General features: G+C 42.0%; 1 protein-coding gene across 2 annotated transcripts in view; it reads left to right on the plus strand.

The window, feature by feature from the left end:
- The window catches only part of LOC117270147 (uncharacterized), a 150,973-nt gene that overhangs the window by 46,431 nt on the left and 82,710 nt on the right, over positions 1-21,832 (plus strand). The window contains exons 5-6 of one of the 2 annotated variants that reach the window (XM_033647638.2): positions 3,735-3,869; positions 4,227-4,307. In XM_033647638.2, coding sequence (XP_033503529.2) covers positions 3,735-3,869; positions 4,227-4,307 — 216 coding nt within the window. Of the gene's footprint in view, positions 1-3,734; positions 3,870-4,226; positions 4,308-17,911; positions 18,049-21,832 lie in introns of those variants that run through there. The other variant, XM_078162193.1, reaches the window with a different exon arrangement.

Raw genomic sequence — 21,832 nt, forward strand, 5'->3', positions numbered from 1 at the left:
AGCCTCTAAACACTGTAAACAGACTGCAACCAACCGTAGCATGAACAGTACTATTTTCACGGTGCATTCCCGTCCATACACTCTATACGCCGCTTTACTTCCCACAACATCTACTACATCACACCCACACAGCCACCGTCTTAAAGCAAAGGGCTGGCCGGTAACAACTGTGAATATGACAAGAAATGGTGTGAGACCGGGTTTGGCAACAGGTCAGTAGCCTACGTGCTCTGTTCTATTAACGTTGGTTAAATGGCCCGTGCGGTTGGTATTCGGATAACTGGGGCTTTACTGGTATAATGCAATAGCACCACCCAGCGGGTGTACACATGTACATGTTTACACGAAAAAAATTACCCACTCTAAACATTAAGAGATTTTCGTACACGAACTCACCCCTAGTGTACACCACTTCCCACTCAAAAGTGGTGATCCCTAAGAAAAGACTTGATGGGAGAAACCATGCTTACAAGCCTATTGGAGACAGGAAATTGGCGACGCAATTGGTGAGGTAGAAGCCAGATTGTAGAAATTGTCAAATACTTTTTGCTGCATTTTTTGCTATTGTCTGTACGTACATTATTAGTATGGATCCTGCGCATGGTTTTATAAATGAGGCCCCTGGACAGTTGGTTTTGGAGAGAAAGAGACCTCTGCAGATGATTTGGCTCCAGCTAAAAACCTAAACAGTTAAGACTGGAGGAAATCTTAGAGTTTCAGCTTGTTGCAATTTGCAACCCTCACCTCTAGATGCCACAGAAAACCCCTAAACCTTACACACTGTTTCTTTAACGTTCACAAAACCTGCATGTCTTTGGGCTATGCGAAAATACGCACAAGGAGAACATGTAAAATCCAAAGTACAAACCATGTAAAGTTTTGGGTAAAGTCAGTATGTATATGTAAATGTACAGTTCAGTTTTAATTACATGTATTTTTCAGCACATTCCAGGCACCTTTTGGTTTTTATTAATTTCTATATGGTGTGAAAGTCTGTTGACAGACTTGAGCTGTGTAATCAGTCACAGAGAACACCAAATCTGCATTCATTCATGCCAAAGCTTCATTACTCTTGCGTGGTAATGCAGGTTAAATGCTGATTAATTTAAAAAGCATGCAATGTATTACTTTGTATGGTCCTTTAAGTTTTCATCTCAAGGGCAAAAACTGAAACACTAACATTAAAGGCTGATTTTTAAGGCCCATAATGCACCTGGCTTTGCGCTGTGCACATGTTGTCCCAGTTATAACAAGCCTGAGGACCGGAGCAGGCAGTGTGACTGTGTAACAATGGGGGTGAGGGGGAGCGTTATAGAGGCGGCATCTGGATTTGTTCTTAGCACCAGATAAAATGGATTCTCCGTTGCCTGTTTTCCCTGGTGACAGCTTTTTACTGAGCTCCAAGGACGGAGCACTTCCACAGTCAGAGGTGGTGACAGTGTGGTCTCTGGACTGTCTTTTGTGTTAGGTAACGCTAAAGCATACCTTACTGTACTCAGCTTTTATCTATAACTCTTACTGTCATCCACTCCACTGCAGCACGACCAGGACACACTCTGCATCACTTTAATGGACTCGTTTTAAGACCAAAGTAGGACATAAATATTAATATGATTGTCATAGCTGAATGAAGGTTGTATGTTTTGGGCATCTGTGTTTGCTTTCTTACATAAGTCATGATCAGTCGCCTATAAAGTAGTAGAAAGTCTTTTCCTATATGAAGATACGCAGCAGATGTCTGTGTTTAGCAGACATATGTGTAGTTTGATCTCTCCCTATTTTTAGGGTATGATGGGAATATTTCTGGCAGAGGTTCCAGAGGTTTGTTATTCTTTATGTAGAAAACATGAGCATCTCTGAAACTATATCTTTCTACACACAACAATGAATTTCTGCGTTCAATTAAAAAACAGCTCAGATCGATTTCCTTGAAATATGCACGTCTCTTTCCCTTTGTCTTGGGATTTCATTTGAGAATGTGGATCAAATAGCTTGTTAAAATGAGTTTTCTATTTCTCCCTAATGGGCCCTTTGTGCATATTACCTGTATGATATGCACCAGCAGTCTTAAATTTGGTGTAACGAGGAGAAATCTGCATTTTAATATCACAGATATAATTGATTTTATATCTGTGTGGTTTCCCAAGGAAATTCAAGCTGCACGCACACACACACACACACACACACACACACACACACACACACACACATACACATACACACAAAGACATGCTTTCTCACCCACTGTCATACTCTCATAAACATAGCCTGAGGACAGGGGTTTTTAAATATGTGCTGGTGCTTTGTTTGTCGTGTTTGGCTCGATGTTAGTCGCTGGTAAAGTAAGGATCCCTGGGAACTGCAGTGAAATACACGACCTTCAGTAACCTCCTGAATTGTGAGTGTAGGTGTCAAGGCTTGTTCTTCCATTCCTTGTATATACTATGTTCATGCATTAAAAAGTTATGACATGTTCTGTATGAACTGTTGACAGAGTAATACAGATGTATCTGACAGCTTTGGCTCTAAAGAGTCATTCTGATTCAGTATGTTTGCATCAGCCTATTATTTTCTTGAGTTGTAGGCTGGTCTGTAAAATGTCACAAAAGGGGGAAAAAGGTCTCTCTAGTTCTCTAGATCTCTAGTTCCCACACCCTGATGTGATGTCTTCAGATTGCCCAACCACCAGTCCTAAACCCAAACATATTCAGTTTACTGTCATAGACTATGAAATCCCTTCTCAACAATCAAAAATTTCCGTAGGCATTATGCCAGTTGATGAAGTAGGCGGTGGTTAGCATTGTCGCCTCACGGCAAGAGGATTCCCAGTTTCAGGGTGGTGGGTTCTGACCCAGGGTGGGGGAGCCCTTCTGTGCAAAGTTTGCATGCCATTAGGGTGACCGGAAAATTCAGGACAGACCCGAAATCCAAGCAGTTTTCCCGAATCCCGAATCCTGCCCTACTTGTCCCAAAAATTACAGTAGAGCAGAATCTGGAGTAGTTATTGCCTGATAAAACATTAAAAACTGGTCATGGTGGTTGAGTCGTCCTGCAGCTCCCGCCGGCTGCACATTGGCTGCAGCAGTTCCTACATGAATTATGGGTGTTGTAGTTTTTAAATTGTGTACACCAGTGGGGTTGAAGTAGATGAAGAGAGCGCAAACTGCAGCCGCGAGGAAAGGGAAAGTGCAAGCAGCCACGAGAAGGAGTGCAGTGCAGCCTCTTGTACAAACTTGTTCTACAAACTGATAAGCCTGTAACAAATGTGCCAGGCTTTTGTTTTGTTAGCTTTTATTTTTCACTGAATTTAAAGGACAAGTGCACTTACATAGATCACTTCCACAAAATAAAATGAGAAATTGGAAAAAAGGAAAAGATTGAAAAAAAAAATGTTAAAATTAAATTAGGGAACTGATCACAGATGTATTGTCTCAGTGTGTTTTTACATCTATTGTTGCTTAAATTTGCAGCTATGCTTTTAATGAAGCTGACATGTCATGACAGTCAAGAAAGTCAGGCAAACTTGCCATAGTATATCTTTAACTGATCTTTTGTAATGTAATACAAAGCCAAATGTTCAGGGTGTGCAAACCCCTCAAGACCCTCAAGTCTCACAAGTGTAGTCTCTCCAAAATGAAGTTGTACATCAAGAGACATTTAAGTTTTTTTCATTTTCCTCATGAAGGATTCATAATTCATAATTGAATTCATAATTGATGCCTCCATCTCCGCAGGGTCATCTCCGACAGCTGACCTTCCTGATGGACGACCCAGACGCCGCCCAGAAACACTGCAGCCACCACCCACCCCGCTGTGGTGAGATCGCCCCCAAGCCTCCTCGCTCCTCACGCACTGACAATGCCCTGGAGGTGAGAGAAGAAAAAGATGCGGAAAATTCATGTCATTTTCACAAGTGAAATTAACTCTTTGGCTTATGTAAACAGCGTGGCTCTGACATGTCACTGAGGTGTTTGAGGTGAAGCCAGATGCAGCAGACATTCAGACTCCTGCAGTTAATACTCTGACAGCAGAACCTGTTATATACTGTGAAGCATGATAAAAGATCATCAGAGGATTTGAAATAAAAATTTCACTGACTCCTGTGGTTTTGATCCAGTCTGGTGAATTTAACAACGCTGGGTGTTTGGTTAGTCATCGGTTGAGCTCTGCACTGTCTTTGTTTGTGCTTTTTAAATTTAGAAATTGTCCCTTCTGTTTCCACACAGAATTTACTGCTGTCCTCAAATGACCTGGAAGACCTGCTGGGGGATCCCAAGGACAAGACATTTTTAAGCTTCAGCAGAACCGTGAGTAGGATGTTTGGTGCCTGCAGGGCTCTTTAAGGCCGCGCTGAACATTCCCTGTTCATTTAGGTGTTAAAAACAAACAGAAAAAAACACGCAGTTGCCTCGTTTCACAGCTGTGCCCCGGTGTTGTAGTTGGAGAGTGTGGGCAGCTGACCAGTCGTCATGGTAATTAGATCCAGCTGTGGACAGACAGGCAGCTATAGTCGTATATACCAACCGCTGGTCTGGTTTCACTGGCTTCATCAGTCTTCGTCTGTAAAACCACCAGTCCAGTGTCTGTCATTAATTAGCGCTGTGGTGCAGGGCCCCGGGCGTCAGAGGCACCAACCAGCCGTCCCACCTCTTGTCCTTGGCTGACTGGTCAACTTTGCATATGTGCGAGTGTGTGAGTGTGAGTGCCTGACCTGTCTGTCCTCTGGCCCATCAGTCTCTGTCTGCTCGCTGGTCTTTGTTGTGGCCTGGAAAAAGGCTAATCTGGGTGCTGGAGCTGAACGTCTGTTGTGATTAATTATAGCGAGGGCACATGTGTTATGTTTTTTATTTAAAAAACAATCAGGGAATTTATTGGTGATGTTTGTATGAATACTAAAACAATGGGTAAGTCAGTAAAAAACAACAAACAAAGCAAATAATGGATTTCAACTTTTGTAACTCAACCACTGTGTAATTTTACTTTTTGGTTCAATTATTCACGGTGTATGATTCAGTTCATCTGTATTTCTTTATTCTAGTGTTTCTTTTCTTCATGTTGCATAAACGTTCTTTTTTCCTGAGCTCTTTTTTTCTGCAAGAAAACCTTTAATCCATGATGAGCATCAACTTTTACAGAGTCTTTTACATCAGAGAACAGGGCCAGGACCACAAAGTCCAATTAGTTTGATCATTGTGGACACTGGGTACTGTACCCAGGCACAGTTTATCAATCTACATCAGGTGTGAAAACCACCTGTAATAAAATACAGATATGAAATGCTATTTAATGCAATTAAGAGCCCACCAGAAGGGTTGCAAAGGCATCTCTCAAAGCTGTCCGTCTCTTCCAAAATCTGCAGATGTGTGCAGCACATGCCAGTCTCATGTCTCATCCTCTGAATTGCACAGCCAGAGGTGATAAATTAAGAAAGTATTTGATAGAGTCATTCTTGACATTGTCTCCAGAATATAAACAACAGTAAGAATAAATGCAAAGGTGGAGTCCCTTGTATTGGGTTGGGATTTTGTGGTTGACTCGCTTTTCTACACCGTAATATGAACAAATGTCACGCAGATGATGACGCAAGTGTACTAATGTGCAGAACAACATTACTGATGTGAAAGCTGAACAGTGGGGGAGTGGAGAGGAGAGCATGGTATGAATCAGTAGTACCAATTCCCTTAACGTTGGGGGGGCATTTGGGACAAAAAAATATGTATTACTCAAAAAGTCAATTAACGGAAAACTAATCAGCAGCCATTATAATGCTAAAAATGCCAAATATTTCCTGGTTCCCTCTTCTTAAATGTAAAGATTTTATGCTCCTCTCTTTTTTTAATATCTTTAAGTTTTGGACCATTGGTCAGTCAAAACAAGACCTTTAAAGCCGTGACTGAGCTATGTGTAGACTAAACAATTAATAGAAAAGTGGATAAAATAACCAGCAGATCAATGGGTAATGAAAGCAACTGTTAGTTTTGGCCCTAACCAGAATGATACTAAAACAATCAGCCTTAAGGCTCACAAATGGTGAGCTGGATGGAGCTGCTCCCTCCTTTCATTTTCTGTGAAAAGTGGTGAGTCTCTCTAATAGCCAGTGGCATATATATTTCAGTAATTTACTTTACATTGGTCATGAGAGGCTGCTGATTCTACACTAACTTAACTTTTTAAACCTAAACAGCAAAGACAGTGGAAGGAGCAGTAACCTGCATGTGAACTGACAGCAGGATTGATCTGCCCACAGGTAACCAAGTCGAGGGTGTGTCAGTCATTCTTGGCAGGCTTGCTGTGTTCTGTTTGAGATCCCATTAGCCAGGCACTTGAACTCTGGTGTGCATCTTTAGCACAGTAGTGCATTGTCAGCAGTGACGTACGGTTGCAAAAATGGGTGCAACCAAAAAGTCCATGTAAAGCTGGCCAAACACTACATGCTACTGCTAGAATCGGGCCAGATTGCCTGTCATCTGAGGTTTAGTTTGAGGGTAGTCAGAGAGCTAATAGGTTAGCACTAGGGCTGTATTCAACCAAAGAAAACCTTGGTCATCTGAAATGCAACCCACTGTTCAACCATTTGATTGGTTGATGGCTGAAATAGCTCTGCATGTTATGTGTAGATTATCTAAATCAGCCACAGTGTACTGAGTGCACTCTACCTGGAAGCGCTGTCCACCAAAGCATTTTTTTTCCCCTGTCACAGGGTTCAACATCAACACTTGCCAAGTGGACTCTGTGTTCAGGCAAGTGGAATGCCTTCAGTGAAAAATAAAACTGAACTGTGTCATTGCACTTTATCACTTTCCCACCTGAACTCACCACTAAACACTGAACAAGACTAATGAGAAAAATCTGACAAACTGGACAGTATCGACGTTAACTTCTGGGTTGATGATGTCATAATCAATATAATGTTACTGATGTAAAGAGAGACTAGTTTTTGCTCAGAAGCTAACGTTAGCCATCCTGCAACTCCAACAAGGGCTACGGTGCAACCAACCATCACAGAGGTGCTGAGCAACAACAGCCATTTCCTGCAGGGAAAATAAAGGCTTTGATGGACACACGGTCAAACACCAGCGAATGTAGGAGCACTTAGAATTTGGTTGGATAGTAGCATAATGACCAACCAATCGAGCACCTGACCAGAAGTGTACAGCCTGAGTTATCACTTAGGATTTCCCCTTAATTTTAAATACTGCTCCCCAACATGCTGTCTGAAAAAGACATATATCACATTAAGTTTATTTACTTTATTAATCCCCCTGAGGGGAAATTCAATGTTTTCACTCTTGCTTGTCAATTACACACAGGTCCGAAAGACACACACACATGCACAAACAGGACCTATACATGCACAAAGTGGAGAGATGTCAGAGTGAGGGGGCTGCCCTTGGTGAGGCGCTCCGAGCGGTTGGGGGGTTCGGTGCCTTGCTCAAGGGCACCTCGGCAGTGCCCAGGAGGTGAACTGGCACCTCTCCAGCCACCAGTCCACGCTCCATATTTTGGTCCGGACAGGGACTCAAACAGGCGACCCTCCGGTTCCCAACCCAAGTCCCTATGGACTGAGCTACTGAGCTAAGGAAGTAATGATAACATTTCATTCAATATTTAAAACTTGTGGTGGCGGTGATGAATATTTTAAAAGTGATTAGTCCATCTAAATCCCTAATGAGCTGCCTTTTACATTCAGAAATCTGTTTTGTTATGACTACACGCACATTGTAGTTTAATCTTCCAGACCAAACTAAATACTGTTCCTGAAATACATGCAGCTGTTTACATTGGCACATCCAGAATAAACCGTGTTTCTGAAATCCGCACGTTCGAAATGGAAACAAATCAAAGACCATGTGTTTGGAAAGAAAGGAAAAGCAAAGCTGGTTTGAATTTACATTTTCATGTCCATGCAAAATACCTGAAACAATCAGCGAGGATCTGGTTCTCTTTACAGTATACAGTAGTGTCGTAAATGGAGAGCACAGCAGACCGGCATGCCGTGTCGTGCCAGCTCCACCAAGCACAGAGTTTCTGCATCAGGATGGCATTGGGATGCCTCTGTGATGATGTCAACAAAAAAGGCCGCTCCTGCTGTTTTCAGTTGTAGAGAATGTTTGCAGGAACAAGCTGCACCAGATCTATCTTAATAGTTAGTGAAATATCTTCAGCTGGCTGCATCTCTTTCTCATTATCTGTCTTTCTCCATTCATCTGGTTCTGTTTTTCTGGTTTTTATTGTGTCTGAATATGTCTCCTCTGGCTGTCTCTGTGTCTGTCTGTCCCTGTGTCTTTGTCTCTGTCTGTTCAACCAGCTGTTTCCTCCTTTATCTCTGTCTTTATGCTAAGCTAAGCTAACCAGCTACATATTCACCATGCATATCTAGTATAGTAGTTGTATCAAGTGTATTTCCCAGAATAAGTAAAAAATATCATTTATTGTTTCCAGCTATTGAAATGTGAATGCTTGCTGCTTTTATTATGTCATGGTCTGTTGAATTTGTTTGGATTTTGGACTGCTGGTCGAACAAAACAAGCAATGCGAAGAGATTTATCTTGGCAACTTGTGCATTTTCTGACATTTATAGACTAAACGACAGTCAACAGGTCAAAAAAAATGTTAAAGGAATACTTCACCCCCAAAATGGCCTTTTGAATGTCAATATCTTTCCCTGTGTTACGTCCAATTTGTGAAGAAAACTTTTCTCTCATGCCTCTCGTGAACGAAGAATCCAAAATCTGAGAAAAGTCATAGGGGTTTGAGTTTTAGAGCAGCAGCAGAACTATATCAAAATATCTGTTAACGAACTCATGCACAACTTGTGTAGAATAATCCAAGTCTCATTTATCTAGTCGCATGCTCAGTAATTCCCAAAAAGACAGTCAGAAAATGAAACTCATCTATTCTCTTCTCAAAGCCAAACTCCATTGACAAAAACGTAATTTTACTGCCCTGAACACAAGAACTGCCGCTCTACCGCTGCTTCGATCGGTAGTTTGTGTTGTCTGACCCTGGTGTTTGAAAGGGTTATTTTAGATACACCAAAGTCACACAATTACACAAACTAACTAACTGAGGAAGCAGTAGACCAGCAGCTCCCATATTCAGTGAGGTAAAAATGACTGTGTTTGTCAATGGAGTCTGGCTTTGAAGAGAGCATAGATACGTTTCCCTTTCTTTTCAGTTCCCGATGGAAAGTACTGAGCCTTCGACTGGTTAAATGAGACTTGGATTATACTGCAGCAGCTGGGCGAAAGTTTGTAAACAGATGTTTAGATATAGTTTTGCTGTTATTAAATGTGGACACCTAGAACTTAAATTTAAATTTTCTCAGTCGTTGGATTCTTTGTTCACTAGATGCCATGTTTTCTGCATGATACAATATGGCACGGGTGAGTAATGAGTAGAAATGTTCATTAGAGGACTGAAATGTTCTTTCAATGGCAGCTTATCTTGTAAGAAACAGTGAATGAGCGAGTGACTTTGGACACAGCCCTTGTTTCCCCGCAGCCTGTTTCTCATTATACCCTCACAGAGCAGACCTGCGGAGCTGCAGCCACCCTGTCTCTGGCTCTCCTCAGAATCTGCACATTTGAAAGAAAAGAAATAAAACAAGGCTTCTACATTAACAAGATCTATTTCTCTTTCGCTAAGGTCTGCTGCTGTCCGCTTTGAAGCGTAGCATTTCTGACTGCGGGGCCACATTGTTGGGGTTTCCTGACTCTGATGCATGTCCTGTCTGGGGCCACAGACTCCCTTGACAGGTGCTCTCTTTAGAGACATGGCACTCGCCCAGTTAATGCACAGCTCCTTCAATGTGTGCTAAGATGTTAAACACTCCTGGAGGTCAGGGACCTTAGCTAAACATGTAACTCCAAAACCAGAGCTATGAACTGCAGCATATCCTGATGGCTTTGAACCCTCATAATGGACATATCCTGTATTAGTCAGAATTTGTTTCTTTTGTAAATTCTAGTATTTTTGTGTATCTTTTAATATACTTATCAAGCAAAAAAGCTGAACATTTGTTACTTCCAGTTTCCCAATTGTAAAGACTTGCCGCTTTTCTTTTATTTATCTTATAGTAAATTGAATCACTCAAAGTTTTTGGTTGAATAAAACAAGTAATATGAAGAAAGCATCATCAACTCTGGTTTATAAAGTTTTAATTCTGTAAAATGGCGTGTGTATAAATGTGGATTTTCTTGCACACACAGTGTGCATGTGTGTGAGAACGGGAGGGCGAGGTAGAACATGACGGAGCTTGTGTTTGATTGTTTTTTCACCACAGGAGTGAATCTAGTTTGTCTGAGGGCTTTCAGTTTTATAAATAGTTATAACACGGCTCACACTTGATCCCTAAAGCTGCATCTGTCAGAGAGAGAGAGGTAGACGCACACCCGCCTGTGGTCATAACACTCTCTGTTCCATATCCTATCGCAACCAAGTGTTTCCACTCGAGTCTCTAGAGAGGCCTCTTTCATAAAACTTGTCAAACAATGGCTTTTACTGGCAAGCTGAGACAAAAACAAAGAGGTGGAAAAAAAAGATCCATCATTTTGACACTTCTCCATGACTCTGTCAGTCCACCAGGGTCTATGTAGTTTTCTATTTAGTGTCTGGCACGAGTTGATTATTAAATGCTTTACCCTGGGTGCAATTTTAATGTCCTTATAAAGCTAAAGTGTTACAAAAGTTTGAGCATTGTTTGACCTTTATTTAAGGCTGCTAATTAACAAAGTACCCACAACTAAAAGTGTTCCCTTATTCCAAACAGATGACATTCCTGATGATCACCTTAAATCTGCATGAATCATCGCCTTCTTCACACATGGAGCAAAGACAGTGCAACTTCAGCTCCATTTGGAGTTGTGTTTCTGCCCACGTGGCAAATGTAGGTCCAGTATTTCTGCTCTGTTTTTGTCCACCAATTTCCAAGGGAAATGTCTGGCTTGTAAGTTGCTAAACGCTTCGCTGTGTTGACAGCACAGTTAGTGTACGGTGGGTTTATCACGCATATTTGCTGAAAACAGCTGCCTGCTGCTGCTGGGAAACTACGCTGCAAGCGAAAACAGTGAAGTTGCCCAGTGGAAAACCAAAACAATAAGGTGAAGGATGCTGAAGTGCTCTGTGACGCTGAGGGGAAGTGATAATTCTCTCGTACCCACACGCAACATCTTTCACATTACATGTTATCTGGTGCTTTGTTTATGCAGAAATATTGATAAGAGCAAGCTTAAAGAATGTCTTTTATTCTAACTGGCCTTTAAGATTTTGAAAAAACTTCAGTTGTTGTTACCTGACACGCTTAGGCCTCCATAGTCAATACGTGGAACGTCTGATACTCAGTTTCTGTACCCCTACGTTCACCTTACCCCAACTATAAAGGGCCTTACTTCTCCCCTTTTGCTGTTGTAGTGTATGGGAGAGGTGAGCAACATTGCTCTTGTAGTAATTTTTTTGTGTTTTAGTGCTGTTAAGTGATGTTAATATGATAATTTTATGCTAGCATAATCCTGTGTCACTTAATTTGTGTAGGGGCTCGAGTTTGTATGGTCGTATTTGATGGAGGGTTTTGTTTCTACCTCTTACAGGGTTTCCGCGGGTCATTTAAAAGCATTTAAAGTCATTAAATAGATTTTGCGAAAATTAAGGGCTTAAATGGCATTAAAAAGCATTAATTTGATGTCCAGAGGCATTAAAAAATTAAATACACTTGATGGAAAAAAAACCCATTGTTATTCACAATTTATTTTGATTATATAAACATTTAATAATTTTGATTGGAAGTATAATGTGATAATTGACAGGCGGAACCCTTTAATTGGCTATCGTTTACAGCCGGTGCATGAAGTCACAACACCTGATGCTTGGAATGTAACGTTCTGTGAGCGTGCTCCTGCTGTGGCGAAAGAGCGGAGGGAATATTAGCAAATGTCGGAAAAATGGGAAAATGCAAGTTTCAGCAGAAGTGGTTGGATGAGGAACTATTCAGAACCTGTTTAAAGCCCGTCGACAGTAAACCTGGAGAGGCATTTTGCAGCGTGTGCAAAAAGATCTTCAAACTTTGCACAATGGGCGTCAATGCGGTGAAATCACACATGCTGTCAGATAGTCACAAGTCAGCGATTAAAGGCAGGCAGCAGTTAACTGTGCCGAAATTCTTTGCCTTGACCAGCAACGCAACTTCTGCTACCACCACCACAACCTGCCGCTACAGTGACCGCCTCCAGCCTTTTCAGGTTAGAGTTAGTTTTTCACATCATTCTTCAGGCTGGTTTTGTTATTTTTGAAATGTGCAAATAAATTCTGAGACTGTAAACTGTCTTGTGAGCCATTTCTAATTCACTATAGAGTGACAGTTAATGTAAATTTAGATTTTCTCCAGGAAGATGAGTCGGAGAGAGAAACTCCTACGCCATGGCGTTACGGAGCACAAAAGCAGTTTGTCGTCCCTAGCTGCTCCACAGCCACCACGCCCTCTGATTTAAGCCAATCACCTGTTGAAGAACCAAGGTGTCCTCCTCTTTGCCATTACCCACCCACAAAAGTTGGACAGCAGGATCACTCCTCAAATTGTAGATGGTATGAGGATTACAAATAGCTTGAAACTTCCTGATAACATCACTCTAAAGTCATGACAGAAGGGAGTCAGATCAACAGGTTAGCCTGCATTTATCTCTCGTCCAAAAAGAGTTCCTTCAAGTCTATCATTATGGATGTCATCGAGTTCCGGATATTGTATCATCTGCTTGTCAGGAGAGCTGAACCAATGCAAATTACACACCGGTGTGTGGACGAAAAGCTGATATCATTCCTTAACTGTCAAAGCAGCAGAGAATCAAATCGTCTGTGCTTTACATTCCTGTCATGTTCACAGCGTTAGCCAAAAATAACATATCCTCATGCCAGCAAACATCACATTCCTTCATTGATCTCAATACAGTTCAATTAGTTATGCTCTTGTTCTGCTCTAAATGCTGCTTTGTTGGAGAACGAGGTTGCTCAACACAGACAAATTTGCCTGGTTTCCTAGCAACTAAGAGAAAAGGAAGCAGGTAGATGTGTTGACAGACCTCTTCACCTCCCCTCTCAGGATGTCTTTAAATATCTGCTGTAGCCAAGAAGCTCCAGTGAGGCCCGGCAGCAGATGAGTGAACCACTTCAGTTGGTTTTTATTTGTGATTTGCATGGTTTTCTGCCAGCGTGCAAAATGTAAATCCTGCTGGGTTTGGCTCTAAGATGAGGGGTCTGCTAAAGGATAGTTGCAGTTCTGTCTGCAGAGCTCTGTGATTAGTGTGTGTCATGCTTTATGATCATATCAGAGACAAAAAAAGAGAACCATTAAAGCAGTGTTGATGCTATTGTGATATAATGTAATATCCCCTGAATTATAGTGCTGAGATACAGCCAGGTACCATCTGGTTCTGTCAGAAAAATGGAGTTATGGTAACTCCCAGCTTTGTACTTTTTCAGTTCTGTTGCAACAAAGGGGATGATGATGATAGTAAGAAGTAAAGGAAGTTTTCAAAAGCAGGTTTTCAAAAATGCTTTAGAGCAGTTTTTAGTATTTTAAGCCTAAATTTGTTGAATTTTCCCAGATATGCTCCATTAAAAGTGAAGATTCTGTTGCAGTAGAACTATGGACACCATGAGTGTACCAACAACTATCACTGTATTACTTTGATGCTGAAAAAGAACTTAAAGACCCAAAGATTATTGGACAAGGTCTGTCGGGTTAACACCCTCTAGGCAGTTAGTAGATTGGCAGGTCGATATACGACTGTCTGAGCAATGAGAATCATTCCTTAAAAATCACTGGTGTTGCTTTCATCGGGTCGTATGCCTACCAAGTTTGTTTTTTCCAAGTTGAAAATTCAAGGTGCTTTTCTGAAAACATTCATTTTGGAGAACCTAAGCACTTTCTTTAGAAGTCCAGCTTTTTTTCAGTTGAGAAGCTTTGGTTGGGTTTGCCTTCTATAATAGGAAATATCCATAAAAAGTAAAAATGTCAGCACGAAGGAGAGTACTTTCTCTGGCCTTCGCTCTGGATGAAGGGAAGGTGGAAGTATGTGGGGGAGGGGAAAGACCCACAAGAGTACGTATATTAATTTCTCCTCCATTGTTGCTGACGGTTGGTCTTTGTGGCATTTGTCCCAAAACAGCAATGTACCAAAAGTTGAAAACTTTTTGACTCTCGGCAAGAGTCGCGTTAACCGGATATTCTCGGTCATTGACCGTTTTTTTACAACAATGACTGGAAAATCTGAAGGCCATCGGTCATTTTGACTGGTTGCAATTACCACCCCTGCCCACTTGGCACTAGGTACTGCAGATAAAAAGTCATTCATCTGCTTCATGTAGCGTTGTTGACATAACGCCCTGGACACACCGGATGCGGAACCAAAGCGCAGCGCCCAGCAGCGGAGGCAGTTTTCAGTCAGCACCCATGTTAACCTATCTGACTGTCCACACAGGCCGCTGAGCAGAGCGGAGCGCCCGCGGAGTAGAGGCAGCGCTTCAGTTCGGGAGCCGCGAGCGCTTCTGTCAAGCTGGATCGAGCGGATCGTACCAAACAGGAAGTCGGACACAGAAAAGACGAGAGAATCCGGCCAATTTCAAAATAAAATAACAACAGCACGCACTGAGGACCGTGAGGAGAAAATACCGTGTTTATAATTTAAAATAACACAACAGTGCATAACCGAACACATTTTTCAATACCCTAATCACTTCATTACAATTTTAATTGTGTGTCACCGAGCCTACAGGCATAACTACATAACGCCCTGGACACACCGGACGCGTTAGTGCCGTCCGGTGTGTCCAGGGCGAAGCCTAATGGCACGGGTGTGTGGATGTCTGTTCATCTTTTCGTTCATGTCCTTATTAATGCACACTTTATAACTTGCTTGTTGGATTTATTAAAAACGAATGAATGAAAACTAAATGTCTTTAAATATCTTTATTATCATTTAAAAACGAAAATTAAAATGACCAGTAAAAATAGATTATGACCGGATTTTTATGACCCTGTCGGTCAAAATGACCGGCGACGAAAAAGTCTAGCGCAACGTCTGACTCTCGGCAAACATGCAGCGCTCAGTGCCAAATAGATGCCCAGTGCCTTGTAATGCTGCTGGTGTTTGCAGCATAGTGTTAATACACAGTGCTCCCACTGCAAAGAATAAAAAAAGATATGCTGGCCACTGCTCCTTTGCTTCCAAACAGGCCAGCTGAAGTGGTTCAGGCATCTGATTAGTTGCCTCCTGGCTGCCTAGAGGTGTTCCAGGCACGTCCAAGTGGTAGGAGGCTCTGGGGCAGACCCAGAACACACTAGAGGGATTACATAGTATATTTCACCTGGCCTGGGGATGGCTCAGGATCCCTTGGGAGGAGCTGGAAAGCATTGCTAGGGAAGGGGACGTCAGGAGTACTTTGCTCAGCCTGCTGCTCCTGTGACCCGGCCCCAGATAAGCGGATGAAAATGGATGAATGGAGGAAAAAATGCTTTGGTTGTACACACAGCGCTACTAGGTAAAGTGCAGTCATGCAGATTTGCACCGGCTAGTCTATTTGTTGAAGAGCCAAACAAGATTTTCTCTGGTTGACTATAGCCCGAAAGTTCTGGCGTTATAAGGAGTGTTTCTTTTTCTGCATCTTCTGAGCAGGTTTGTGAATGTCTCTCCGTCTCCGTGTGCCCCTCCTTCAACCCCCCATTACAGTTTGCAAACCTCTGCTTTAGATAAACCGTTAGAAGACATTTAAAGTGTATGAATTATATGTAGTTTACATGATTAAAATATGTTCAAAGGATAAAAGCTTAAAGTCATTTGAGACCTCACATAGTAGCCATCATAAAATGTTTTCAGCCTCTGTGTTTCGGTTGTTCAAGGAGTGAGCTATTTTTTAAAGGTCATTAAAATCAATTAAAGGCTACATGAAACACTTAAGGGTCTGTTCACGCTTGAAGCTCTTCGACCAAACCCTTGGCACTGCAGGAAGATGACACACTATAACACGAACATGTCAGAGCAGCAACAGAAGAGATACAGCAGGATCCAGAGGCCTCGTTTTTCAAGACAGTATAAAGATTTAAACCAATTCCAAACAATCCATCTGGCAGGATGGATTCTGGAGCCAAGGTCATGTATTTCTGGGGTACCCTCTGAGTTTGCACGATGCATCAAAGACTCGGCAAAAGGACACACAATACTTTGAGCAAACTCTCTGTTAAATTAAAACAAAAGGACAAGGAAACATGCTTTGTGTTTGCTGTAAAAATATGAAAGCGCATCTGAGTGCCATGCCTTTGTTTTTAAATCAACAAGATGTTTCTGCACACTGTCAAGCCTTTCTTTTATGCGCTTTGCCGTAGATTGAGCAGTAACTTTTCATTTGCTTGGCAACGTTCGTAACTGTTTCCAATATACAATAAAGTAATTACAGACAAGCCAGGAGGCCCTCAAATCATGGAGCGCAAGAGGAAGTGGGTTGTTGAAAGAGGGGATGCTTGGATAAAAGGGAAGGAAGATTTGGAAAGAAGGCGATGGAAACAGAAGAGGAAGAGTTGTTGCCCTAGTTTCTTTTTGTCACCAGGAGGCACAGAACAACTTTCTCAAAGCGAGAGGTCCCGACAGGCTCAAACTAATAATTTTCCTCCCGTAAACTGTAATTTAGTTTGGGTTATCTATGCTGTGAAGATAAATCAGCTGTGGTTAAATGCTAGGTGATGGGATGTTGTCACAGGAGTGCTACATCAGCAACTCCTCCCTGTTTCTTCCCAGTGGTAATCCACTTCACTACAGGTCCCGCTCTTAAAATGCAACAGGGATTACGTTTTCTGTGCAGACAGTGGAGATCTCTGGAAGCTATTATGTGGCGGGGGGAACGAAGTGCCGGGAAGTTGTTTAGAATTAAAAAGAGATCATTGATTTCCCCCCGCACATCTGCCCCGCAGTTTTAAGCATCCACAGAGGTTGTGTTCACCTCAAATCAACCTCCCTCTGCTCTTGTTTATTTATATTTCTGTTTACCCTAGACCACCTCTCCTTTTGTTCCTAATAGACATGAAGTAATGCTTCCTGTGACACAGTGCTGCCCCGCTGTTCCTGGCTTTCATGCACAGGAGGTCTCCTCTCTGAGTGTGTAAATCAAGCCAACCCCAGAGAATCCTTGGTGCATGTTCCCCCGCAAATGTTCTCTCAACTGTGGTTGTTTCGCTGACTCTGGGTGCTGCGGCTTTCCCCCTACTCTAATTCCGTCTCTAGGGATTTTTTTTTTTTTAAGATCTACTAGTGTGCAGGCTCCCCTCAACCCAAATCTACCCATGTGTGAAAGCAGCGGGGAATCCCTCACACCACCCCTGTTCCTGTTTTTCTTCGTTCTGCTTCCCCCAGTTGGAAAGAGCCGTTACTCACTCTAGCAGATTTGTAGTTGCCCATGATGTTGCGGTTAGCGTCATGTGCCAATAGCTCGCTGCGATCAGATGTTCACTCTCACATTCAATCTAGCTTGGTGAGCAGAATGGTAGCAAACACTTTCAACGTTTAGGATTAAATGTGCTATAATGTGCCGTGCGTGCTCTGCCTTATTGTGGGTGAAAGTGATAGAATGTATTTATTATTTAAAAGACTTTGGGTTGTTTTGAAATCTAAATTGTTCCAGATATGACTACACTACATTGTTTCTGTCAGTTTCACTGTAAATGTGCTCTTGTCTTGCTCTTTCTCAGTGTTAACGGAGGCCACCCTGAGGGGCTTCTGTCTCCGACATGTGCCAGATTAGATGCACTGTGTATACAAGATGTATGGTTGGTACTAGTTGAAGGGTGTGTACCCAGTAGGTGTGTGGGTGTGTCTCCTGGGAGCTGGATCGGCCTCCTGTGCAGAGCTCTGCCTGTGGGTACAATGTGAGCGGAGCTGAGGTGCAGACAGACCTGCGGTGTCTCCTGCAGTCATGCTGTGCCATGTTGGATGGTACTTGCTGCTCGGATGCCTGCTGCTGGATTTAGATGGATTGCACGGGCAAGGGCAAAGGCGCCAGGAGGGAAAGGTATTGCCTGGTGTAACCCTGTACACATGTTGCAGTTATCAGTGTAGAGTATCCCTTTGCTTTTGTTCTACGCTGACATTAAGTAGGGTGTGTAATGCTCTGCAGACCGTTGTCTTGCACACAACGTGTGCAAATGCTTTTGATTTTACTGGAATGAGGATGTCTTTATTCTTTCAGAACTAATATTTGTGTGATTAACGCAATAAGACACTTGCAGTTATGGCTTTTGAAGATTTAATTTAGATGTTTAAAGTTCAAGGTTGCTCCTGCTCTAGTTTTCAGTTTTGAATCAACCTGAACAATGTCACAGCCAGGAATTTCCAACTTATTACTGTTAATCCTCTTTAGTACTTACATTTATGTATTATTTTACAGGCATTTATATATTAACAGCGGTTCAAATGTGTGTTCAGTCTTTCTATATATAATCAACTTTAGAACTCTTTAAACTGGATGATTTAAATCTTAATTTTCAACCGAATGAAGGATTAAATCCAACAGAACAATGATTTCTGTTACTGCTAACTGATAAACACTGTCTGTATTTACGCATAACATGTCACATTTAGGACGCTGTTGATTTTAGCAGGTTTGGCTGATTTGACCACTAATGACAGTATGTAACAGAGGTCTTGATTGCACCCCAAATGGTTGCATATGGGACAATATTTTGTGAGTGTGCAAGTTCACGTGGTTGCAGTCATGCATGCAGACTAGTCTCTACTAGCACAGACAAAAAGAGTGACAGCTGAGTCATAAACAGATGTGACGCAGGTTAAATGTGCATCCAATGCAGGTCAGCATTGTATTTATCTCGTGTATGAAATGTCTGTTTTCTGAATTTTTTTTAAAACAGTCATCATTTGGTGACATCTATGTATGACAATGCGCAGGCATCATCTCGCTTCCTTTTTTTGTCCTTGCAGTTCTTGTGCTCATGCAACTGAAGTTACATCTAATAACTACTGTCATTATCAGCAGATCTTCACCAGCTTCCTTACGTTGGACTCGGCTCACTGGAGCTCCAGCTTTGTTTGTCATTGCCTGTCTGTGGCACAGTAGCCTTCAGTGTTGACAGGCGATTTACCTATGACATGTAACCGATCAGATGATGCTCTGGGGTGGGACGTTGAGCAAGGCTACCGAGTTGTGACGACACACAGAGAGAGAGGCAGGGGCATCAGATCCAAAGTAGCACATTTTTGAATTTATTTATTTATTAAAAGGATGTGATCAAATCATGTGCTGGTGCAGCTAACTGAGAAACTGTGTAGCACCAGTGCTGCTAGTGCAAAAGTTAGTCTGGAGCTCTGTGACAAAATCCACAAAGTTCTGGCACCACAAAGATTTCATGCCAGGTGTCTAGGATCAAAAAGCTCTTGACTAAGAAGCAACTAAATAATAGTGCACACTGTAAAATCTGCGTACATGTGGTTCAAAAGTTGTTTGATTAAATGGATTTTGTCTGATGAAGTAAGGGTTGAAACATCATTCATAACGTGAGTATAAGTTATCATCTGTGCATGGGATTCTTTGTTCATTCTGACTCAGTAATTCTAGGAAAGTTGCTCTGTGATATCAGAGTATATTTAGTGGAGAAAAACACGTCACTCCATGGTTTTGGTGTTAAAAAACATACAGTAGAACAATTCATCTAACTGTATGGAAACTCTGCAGCTGACTTTCTGTGGCTATGAGAAGCCGGCATTGGGAGCTATAGCTTGAGGTTGCAGGGCAATTTGACTGTTTAGGAATGTGCTTTGTCCCTCCAACATGCTTCATGATCTTATACCAGAGGACCACCACCGGCGATTTGGTGGACTCTTTGATCCCAGCCAACAGTGGCATTTCTAACATGGGTGGTCTCGCTGGGAATAAAATCCCCGACCATGACGATGTTAATGCCGCGCTCGACCTGCTGAGCTACTGAACATTGCAGAGTCACAATAGAAAGTCACACGCTCACATTTGTGCACATGACAGTTCTGATGCACACACACAGATATTGAAGTACACAAGCAGGTATTGACTTGCATGCTTGCAGTGATTGAACACACGGGCACTATGCCTCGTCTTCATTACATCACAGGCAGAAACACACAAACAGCTCACTGGCTGTTTGTCTCCTCACTGTGACAGCTTCTGCTTCTGGTTTCCTTGTGTTTGTTTCAAGTTCCTTGGCAACATTTGTTCTGTTTTTTTGCAGCATTTTACTAATCAAAGAAAATAATTAGCTTTGTTCACATGCTTCAGTTTTTCATTAAACATAAATCAAACTCCTTATGCCCGTAACCTCAGACCACTGTCATCATGCTTTCTTTCCAGGCCAAATTGCTTACTGCTGCTTGCAAGACCCAGCCAGTCTGCATACCTGTGTCTTGGCTAGATTTACGGACCTTGCCATTTGATTAGCCCTTTGTAGGAGCAAGTGTTCATTGTCTGTGTGTGTGCGCGCGTGAGTGAGTGTGTGTTATGATGATAGCGCTCTAGCCTGCAGCGCTTGTGTCAGGCTGTGAGGCCTCCATAGATTTTCTCAGTGCTCTTCACAGAGGATCTGTCAGCTGCACATGCAGAGAGAGACTCCTGAGGAGACTTGCGCTGATGGGAGGACACAGGGGTTTGTCATAACTATTAATCTCATCCAGGTGTGCCCTGTCAACATCTGCACTAATGTTAATTTACTGTGTTTGCCCACAAATATTGTTTGAGAGTTACAGAGAAGTTGGGTCATGATCCTCAAGTTTTCTCAGCACAGGTAGACACTTCTCATAAATACCTTTCTATTTGATTGTAGTGTATATTATCAGATGCATGTGACAAACAGTGACCTCCTTAGGTAGGTCTTTCAGTTTAATTGCAGTCCAAAGTGACCAGTGCTGTCTTTAGGAAAAAAGGAGTGTAGCATATTTATCCGAACATTGTCCCAGCAGAAGTTTCAAATCACTTTCAACTGCATTAACATGAAATGACACTGTAACTGAGACAATAGAAAAACAAAACCATGTGACAGTGTGATTGATTAGAGACTTTCAAGTCCCTGCAAGTTGGACCAGGGGTTGCCTTGAAGATTGGAAAAACTCGCTGAAAAAAAAAATATCAGTGATATTATATGGCCTTATTACTTCTCAATGTTATGTGATTTGTGTATGAATTTAAATGTGAAAACAGTTTACAGTTTACTGTCTAATATTGGCAACTAGGTCTTAAACTGATTATTAATCATTATAATTATAGATGAATCTATCACAGAGTTGGGTGATACGGAGAAATACCTCAATATCGATATTGCGACGATATTGTAGGGCTGACTGTTGGTGCTTTCACAGAATATTTGCACAATGAGATTTTTGATTAATAATGATCAAGAAATGTGTATATGATGACTAAGGGTGCTTTCAGACCTAGGGTTGTCTTGCTTTGGTCCGAATCAGGGACTAATTTTGTTACAAAGCTGCGTAATTGCCTAGAGTTGGTTTGTGTTCTCACGGCAGCATTTACAAGCAGACTAGATCAAATGCCTTGTGCGAGAAAGCTGCTCTTGATTGGTCAGAATTTCCATGTGGGAAAAATCCAGGAAGTAAACCAAACGTTGAAGAAGAGTACACTTGCAAGATAAATGTGACACTTTCTAATGTCACAATGGAGGGACAACTACGCAGGTTGATTTTAGCGCTGCTCATCGTGGACTATATTGCTGTCATTGTTCATTTTAGTCAAACCATACAGTTTGAAAACGAGGCGCGGCTCCAACTAGAAAACAATGTTTTGATGCATTGGATGTGCT

This window comes from Epinephelus lanceolatus, chromosome 19, assembly GCF_041903045.1.
Source record: "Epinephelus lanceolatus isolate andai-2023 chromosome 19, ASM4190304v1, whole genome shotgun sequence".
Classification (NCBI taxonomy): Eukaryota; Metazoa; Chordata; class Actinopteri; order Perciformes; family Serranidae; genus Epinephelus; species Epinephelus lanceolatus.